This window comes from Lissotriton vulgaris, chromosome 9 (genome assembly GCF_964263255.1).
Source record: "Lissotriton vulgaris chromosome 9, aLisVul1.2, whole genome shotgun sequence".
NCBI classification, from domain to species: domain Eukaryota; kingdom Metazoa; phylum Chordata; class Amphibia; order Caudata; family Salamandridae; genus Lissotriton; species Lissotriton vulgaris.
Window position 1 is genome coordinate 556,836,629 of NC_141697.1, and position 8,723 is coordinate 556,845,351.

General features: G+C 46.1%; 1 protein-coding gene across 1 annotated transcript in view; it reads left to right on the forward strand.

Moving 5' to 3' along the window:
- The window catches only part of LOC147691775 (reticulon-3-like), a 159,767-nt gene extending 153,021 nt beyond the window's left edge, over positions 1–6,746 (forward strand). The window contains exon 8 of the mRNA XM_086938069.1: positions 4,429–6,746. Coding sequence (XP_086794195.1) covers positions 4,429–4,474 — 46 coding nt within the window. The 3' untranslated portion in view covers positions 4,475–6,746. The remainder of the gene's footprint in view (positions 1–4,428) is intronic.
- Positions 6,747–8,723: the final 1,977 nt, after the last annotated feature.

Below are 8,723 nucleotides of genomic sequence, written 5' to 3' on the forward strand. Positions count from 1 at the left end.
ATCACAAGTACGCGCAGAAGGACCAGCACCCGGTCTGCAACCTCTGTCTGCTGGTCGACCACGGAAGCAAGGACTGCAATGCCTGCTCCATCTTCACACCGAAGACACTCAGAATTCGAGAGAAGCAGAGGATAGCTCACCACACGATGCAGGGCAAGGGCCAGGCACCGTCGCTGTACGAACTGGGCCTCTCCACCGACTAGGACAACATCGCCGAAGGACCAGATGTCTCCACGGTCGCAGAGACCGATAAGAAAACATCAGACCAGGTAGGAGAGTCTACGACCCCGAAACCCTCGACAGGGCCTCGAAGACCCGAGGCAGACTCTCGAAAATCAGTCTAGAGCCTCGAAGGGAGCACCAGCGCCGAAAACCTCGACGACCGAAGCTGCATCCTCCGAAAAACAGCCCGCGGATCCTTCAAAAAGGACTCCCAGAAGGCGAAGACCGGCGAAAAGCCATGGTCGTCGAAGCAGGTCCCTGAAAGAGGAACCTCGACGGAGAAGGAGTCTAACACCACGTCGACTACGCCGTCGAAGAGGGCGGCCGAAACGCTCGACACCGAGCATGCCACGCAGATGGAGTGGAAGAAAAAAAGGCTCCAGGCAGAGATGGAGAACATCCTCCAGAGGAAGAAAGACATCGAAGAAAAGATGAGAAGCTACAGGAGCCTCTCGAAGCCCGCGACGACCGTCTCTGATGTAGAGGAGCACGAGGAGTTTGACGCCGAAAACTTCGGAGCCCTCGGATCAGGGAGAAGAGGAAGACTTCTATTACAAAGAGGGGGAATATGGGGATCAGCGTTCGAGCTAGGACTCTGGATCCTCGACGGCTCAAGACCTGGACTGGCAGGACAACTATGCCGAAAACCCGGAGGAGGCTCTGGAGACATATCCCTTGAGGGCGTCGCCGTCCGATGACATTGGGGCTTACAATGAGGTCATCAAGAAGGCAGCAGCAGCTTATGGGGTTAAATTGGAGGAAGAGAAGCCTAAAGCAGATTTCTTGCTGGAAACCTTGCTCCCCACGCAGACAATGAGCCAGTTCCTGCCCATGCTGAAGAGTGTCATGGACCAAGGGAAGGAAGCGTTCAAGGAACCAGCGATTTGCAGATTCGTCACGCCAAGGACGGAGAAGAAGTAAAAGTTCTCCTCCCAGGACCCACCCTACATCAAAGGGTCCGTCACAGCAGGCTCAATTATCGCTGCAACGGCAAGGAGAAGGGCAAACGGTCCGACATCTGGGCCACCACCTGACAAGGAGAGCAGGAGGATGGACCTGACAGGCAGAAAAATCGAAAAACGCTGCAATGCACTGGCAGATGGCAAACTCCAACGCCCTCCTGAACAGGCACCAATATCAACATTGGGACGAGGTGGCGCAATTGCTCAAACACCTCCCAGAGCAAATCCAGCAGAGAGCCACACACCTCGTGGAAGGGGGAAAAAAACATCGCAAACTCATGCCTGAAGACAGCCTTGGACGGAGCAGAAACCTCCAGCAGACTGATGGCTATAGGAATCACAGAGAGAAGGCAAGCCTGGCTCAAGATCTCAGGCTTCAAGACAGAGGTTCAGAACTACATCCTGAACACTCCATTCAACGGAGAATCGGTGTTCGGCGCCCCGGTTGATGAGAAGCTCACCCAACTGAAGGATAACGAAACAGCAAGGTCCATGGGGGCCCTGCAATTCAGAGGGATGAGAAGAGGCACTCCGGCAAGGAGGCCTAACGGAAGAGGTGGTAACCCGCTAGGAACATCGCACCAGGTGTTCCCACAGGGTGACAATCTGGCCCCGCAGGGCCAGCAGAAGCAGACCTGGAACTACCAGAACCGGGTCCAGTCCTTTCGCGGGAGGGGAAATGGCCGAGGCCAGAGAAGGAGAGGCGGTGAGCAACCCCCCTCTAAGTGACTTCGCACAAAAGGATGTGCTCCTCCACTCAAGCCCTCCGAGGGGAAGAGCACAGAAAAGTAAAGGGGAGAGGGTTACACGGACAAGACACAAAGGAACATGTAACACCAGTGGCGGCAGACTAAGATTTTCCTCCAGGAATTGAGAAAAATAACCACAGACAAGTGGATACTCAACATCATACAGTTCGGATACTGCATAGAGTTGGAAAAGAGGCTGCCAAGCAGAAGACCAAAGAAAAAAGAGCACTCTGGAAGGGAGCTAACGCTGCTCGGAGAAGCTCAGGAACTCCTCCGGAAGGAAGCCATCAAACCGGTTCCATTTAGAGAAAGGAACAGGGGAGTGTACTCAAACTACTTCCTGGTACCAAAAGTGGACGAAAGCCTAAGACCCATCCTGGACCTACGCTGCCTAAACAAACATATAAAGACTCAAAAATTCAAGATGACGTCCCTACAGGAGGTCATCCCACAAATAAGACGGGGATTTCATGTCCACCGTGGACCTCAAAGATGCATACCTGCACATACCAGTGAACAGGCAGCACAAGCACATGCTAAGATTCACAGTAAACCAGGATCACTACCAAGTCACAATCCTGGCTTTCGGTCTAAAGTCCGCTCCAGGGGTGTTCACAAAATGCCTTGCAGCAGTGGCTGCACATCTGTGAAGAGGGGATCCACGTGTACCCCTACGATTGGCTGATAAAGGCGAACTCTCGCAAAACATGCGAGGAACATGCACAGCGAGTCACAAACACACTGATGGACCTGGGATTCTCCATACACTGTGGGAAATCCTCAATTGAGCCGGAGCAGGTGAAGATCTTCCTGGGGGCTCAGATCAACACAATCCAATGCAGGGTGTTACCCAGCGAAAGGAGGACACTCAGCCTACTAAGGGAGACTCACCACTACCAGAAGGGGCAGGCTCTGACAGTGAGGACAGCGAGCAAGATCATGGGGATGATGGCGTAATGCATACCTTCCGTTTGTACAGCTGTTTCTGGAAGGCCTTCAGGGCGAGTAACACGGTCTTCAGTTCCAAGTAATTGATGTGTCTGACCGCATCCACTGGTGCCCACAGACCCCTCACACTGAGCCTGTTCAGGTGTGCGCCCCATCCCTTCTGGGATGAGTCTGTGGTGATGGTCACTGTTGGGTTTGGTGGAGTTAGAGGCTTCCCTACTGTAATATTCTTCTTGGTCCACCACCTCATCTCTTTCTGAACTTTGTGCGTTACAACCACTAGATCCTCCCAACTTCCTGTAGCTTGTGACCATTGTTGTTGCAGCCATTCTTGGAGTGGCCTCATGTGTAGGTGTACTTGTTTACATTTGGGTTCATAATTGTCTTATCTGCTGAAAAATCTGATAACACCAATAGAAGGCTGCTGAATGGTGTCCAATAAGATATTGTACAAATTCCACGTTAGTTTTGTTGGCACAGAAAATGCTTGCATTTTGGGGTGGATTGTAAGCATTTTCAACCCAGACATATAGTTGGGGGGGGGGGGTGGGGGGTTAGCAGCGAACTTATCTGATTGGCAAGAGTGAAGGTGGTTCCTTATCTGAATGATTTGCTTCTAACGAAGGTCTGCAAGGAAGCAGGGTTATTTTTACTGCAGCCAATAGAACGGCTGTGCGTCTTGTAAACAAACCAATCAAAAACTCCCCTCAGTGATTGTTCAAACCACAAGCAATAATTCACACAAAATTCCCTGTGCATTTAGCAAGTATCCATAAAGCACTGTCCACACTAAATATCTCAGAATTTTACAAAAAATATAAATGCCTTTAATCTTGTATCTTGTAAATATATTCCTCACATCCGCATAACTCCTGTGCAGTGATAACACAAACATCATAAAAAAAAGATTTTCCAAGACATTACATCTATAGAGAAAAACACATCTACTGTTTGTCTTAAAGTGCCCATGAATACATTCAGTAGCATGTAGTGATCACTGGTGTACTGTAGATAATGCCCGCAGGTTCCATCATTTAAATGCAGACTGTTTTGACTTTGGGTGACCAAAATATTATCGCAAAGAGTTTAAAGGAAGGCTCTGCGGAGTAAAGCCATTGATAGGAGATGGTCCTTTCGTGTCCAAACTGGGAAGACATCCTTAACCTTTCCACCATTTTAGAAAAGGTTAAATAGTTTAGGTGGTATTGGGGTGCATCTAGGGGTAAGGAGGAGCAAGTGGGTAAGGCACAATTAATGAAAGTGTGGAACCAAATCGGTTGGTCAAACAATACTTGCTAATAAAAAAAAGCGATACTAAAGCATTTACATTTTAGATTTACAATATTTAATTTACAAAAATCTGAGCATCTTTGGCCAGACATCATTGATGCTTATCAGATTGGGTGGCTTTTCGCAGTGGAGATACTAGGCTTATAAATGAGTTTTTCTTGGTGTACCAGCGTATATAAGCATGTATATCACATACCATTTTCTGCATTGGAATAAAGTCTGAGGTTTTTAATCTGTTACTTTTCTTGTTTTTACAGGGTCCATGCAAAACTACCCGGACTTGCAAAGAAGAAGGCAGAATAGCAACCTTTGGAAGAGGGTTGTTTGGAAGGGGGAGGGGCAGGCCAGGTTTCGACAGTACTAGATCCATTCCTTTGTTAGCAGTGTCCCTTTCCTCACATTTGTTTCTCTTTTGGGCTTCTGCTCTGCCCCAGGATTAACCCTAGTCACACCTGTGGGAATGGACTATAAGTTGGAGATTGGATGACACCTTGTGTTGCTTGAAGCGGAACACACAATAACTTTTTAATCCTATCCATATGCATGCTGCTACTTGCTGGATGGAGTGCCTTTGCTTCTAGTTTTCTGTATGCCTACATTATATGTGACCACACCATAGAACTGAAAGGGTTGACCATCAAGGCAGCTGCAGACAGTGAACACGTATCACAGGACAACAAATGTGCATTTGTACTAGAACAGTTGAACATTGCTCATGGTTTTGTGAAGTTTTTTGGGGTGTTTTAATTGTTGTGCTTACATACGGTCATGATAAATTCAAACAGACCTTTTGTGTTTATAGACCAGCTAACACAATGTAGTGGCTGGTTTCCTTTCACAAAGCAACTAGCCGTTATGTTCCATCAGTCTGGCTGTAAATAATACCTGTTTGCACAGATGTGGTTTAAGTAACCTACCTAATGTACACAACTCCTCACGAGTCTACAGTGATGACTGAGCTGGGAAAACAATTTTACATTTGAGAGAGTGCAAAATAGCTTTATGGATAATGACTTGTTGCCCATCTTATAAAGGTTTGCTGGCTTTCTAAGATGCACAGTTACTCCTTTCCCAGGGAGCACAATTGTTACATTTTTGGGGAGCAAACAATACAAACCTTTCCTCCTTTTGGCTTGGACCCAGTTAGCACAATACAATGGTACGTTTAGAAGTAATAACCAGCCACTGACAAACAGTTACTTAAGGTGCCGTCCTCTCATCTGCCCATCTTGGAAGTTAATGCTGACCTAGGCCTGATCTGTCCTTTTGCCTCATCCCAATTCTTCTTTAGAAAGCGTCTCTTTCAAAGTATTGCCCTCTAGTATTTAATACAGTGATATTGTTCTTCCCCCTATTAATTGTAAAATGTTAACATATAGTCTCTAACTGCTGTAAAGATTCTTATCAAAGAATGAGACTGAAAATCCTGCTTGTCTTGTAAATCCTTAGTTCTTCTCTAATTTGAGGGAGTGGAACTTCCTCCATGAATAATAGTAACACAGCTACCGGTCATTATTCTGAGTAAGATAATCTCCCAAGTTGTACAGAAGGGGCAGTCTTTTATTTCTTATTTCAATGGAGTTGAGTTTTAAACTAGTTAAGTTTCCCCTTTTTAAAGTAAGGGATTGTTTGTACGATAGAGCCACTGTCCAAAGCTTCATATTTTTTTTATCAAGTATCCTCTCAATGCCTTTTTTTGAATTTTGATTGTGCACAATGGACCTCCTTTTTTTTAATAAACATTGGCGGAGATGAGGGGTGGTTTCCACTCCATTGCATGTGAATAAAGTGAGCGATGCGATTATAGAGGTTCCAGCAGCTGTGGAGTCTCATTTTGGAACAAATAGTAAGTTGTTTCATAGGTACTAGCTAACCACTTTAGTGTCGCTATATTTAATGCCAGACAAATGTCCCTTGGGCTTCCACAGCTGCAGAGAGGAAAGAACTATGGCATTACTCTCCATTATCGGAGAGTATGCAGCCCGCCATATTATTCTGAATATGGGACACTGGTTTGACAATGTTCTTAATCCAACTTGTGCAGTACTAGGATTCTCTGTGTGTGGAAATGACCAAATGGTACTAATATGGAGCTGGGAATAGGTTGTCATGTTTAACATCATAGTCTGCCCTTTGTCTCCTGCCTTTTATTATTCACATTTTGCTCCATAAAAATCTAGTTTTCATTCCCTAGATGTTAAGCTTCCCAATACACTTTCCCCACTCCCTAATGGAAGAAATGCACTGATGGGCCTGTGTTGTCTCTAGTGATTTTTTTTCCTTCTTTTGCACTGGAAACTTTTTGCTCAGCTCTCAAGTCTGTTCTGGTACTGCTGTGTCTAGAATTTCCTTCAGGACAGATATCTGCACCAGATTGTTTATTTCTTTTATTATTAAATAACTGATTGTAGAAAGAGAACTAAGAAACCTTTTACTAAATAAGCTGTGTGTATCTGTATTCTATGTTTGTTCGTGCAGCAAACTACAGTAGCAGCATTCTATGAAGCTGCAGAATTTTTGGTTTCATGTAAAATTGCATAAATGGATGTAATATTAATAAAAACCAACACACAAACTGGTTGTCTGTTCTTGAAGATCATAGCTGAAATCACAAGTGTTGTGTGAAAGGGGGCAAGCCATCTATTAGGCTGTTCCACTTTCCAGCTCATCACACCCAACAATAGAAAACTACAAAGATAACATCTCTCACTCTACATTAAGGAAAGGAAACATGCCATGAACTGTGAAGCTTCTGTACTTTAACTCCACAGGCAAATCAAGATGGTTTAAAATTCGAAAGCATCCACCGGATGAGGCAGAGCACCACTCCAGAGGCAGTCCAGGATTATGCCAAGGGCCAAGCCTCAAAAGGCACCAACCTTTGGGTCCTGCTTTGACAGTTCAAACTGATTGACACCCCCCCCCCCCCCCGAGCCACCTTTTACTCAAACAAACCCATGCAAACAGTGCTGCGCCAATCGCCACCAACTCGATGCACTGACAAACCTACTTCGTCGGAAGTAGAAGGCCACCACCCAGGACCACCTTAAAGGAACCCTTGACAATTAGGTCGGATGTGAGCGAGGAATTCCATTATCTTGAAGCTCTCAGATTCCAAACTCTAAACAAAAGAACATTTTTATATCCCTGCCTTAAGAGAAAATCCTCACCACACGTGAGAAATTATTAGTAACTCAGTGGGACCATCTTGTCTGGTTCCAAAACCACTCTGTCCACTTGTAGAAAAATAACAGGTAGTCGGAGGGAAAGAATAACAAGCAATGTTTATTATATACTCGAGCAGGCGCAAGTCAGTACAGCCTCCAAAGAGGGTGTACAGGAGTGAGCTGATGTAAGGTATCTGACGGCTACATTTATAGTAATGAACAAACAGGAAAGTGATAACAGACCAGTTGGAACCAGTTTTCACTAGTTAGCTCAAACTTAGACATGTCTTACAGAAATCTGCAGATGCAGCAAAGATCAGTATCAGACACTGCAGCCTTAAAAAGGGCAGAACAGTCTCTAGACTAAGCACAGCTGGGTTGTCGCATAGGCGTCACTTGATTAACAAAAAAATGTTAAGATATAGCCTTTGGTTAGCCAAGAACAGCAACCAACGAAATGTATGGGGAACAGATGTACACTGAAGACATGGCATACAAAATGGAGGAGCAAATGCTAGAACTAAATGCTGCCTATAGCATATGTTCGAGGCATATAGGCTGCAGACCACACACTGTTGCATTAGATCACCATCTGGTGGTGGGCCCGGATGATTACACTTTGTTGTTGTCTTGGAAAAGTCTTTGTCTGCTGGATGACTCCTCCCTTAGACTGTAGTGCGCATGGGCATCGACTCCATCTCCAGATTGTTTTTCTGCCATCGGGCTCGAATGTGTTTATCGGTCAGTCCTGTTACCGATCTCTTTTCGAGTCCATAAATCAATCTACAACATCAACATAGTTTTCGACACTGATTCCGGTCGCCCGTGTCGAAGAAAGGTTCCACTCCTCTTTTCCAGCGCCAGTCAGGCCCAACTGCGCCATTGGGCCTTTGGCTCATGGAAAGAACACCGTTCAAGAAGTGCCCTCGGTGTGGACACAAGTTTCCCCACACCAACCTTCATCAGGTTTGCAACCTGTGCTTGTCTCCTGAGCACGAGAGTCTAGACTGTGAGGCCTGCGCTTTGTTCCGGTCCAAGAAACCAATCGGGGACCGTTGAGCTTGAAGAGCTATGGAGCAGTCATAGTCGTCGACACCAGACCTTATCATAGACGAGGCGCCGATCTAGGTAGATGCCGAAGAACAGCAAGAAGACTTCGCTTCCGTAGCAGAGGAGTTTGCTTCCGGAGATGACAATCGATCCGAAGATGACTATCTTCTTCCAGCTGGTCAACCGGTTGTGAGTAAGAGCGTTGACCCTGTTCACCCCTTCACCCCCCCCCCACCACTCCACAACGGTACAGGATTCGGTTCAACCTCCAGGTGCTCACAGATCAAAACCTTCCGACGCCCCGCCTTCAGTCTCTGCAGCGAAGGGCACTAAAA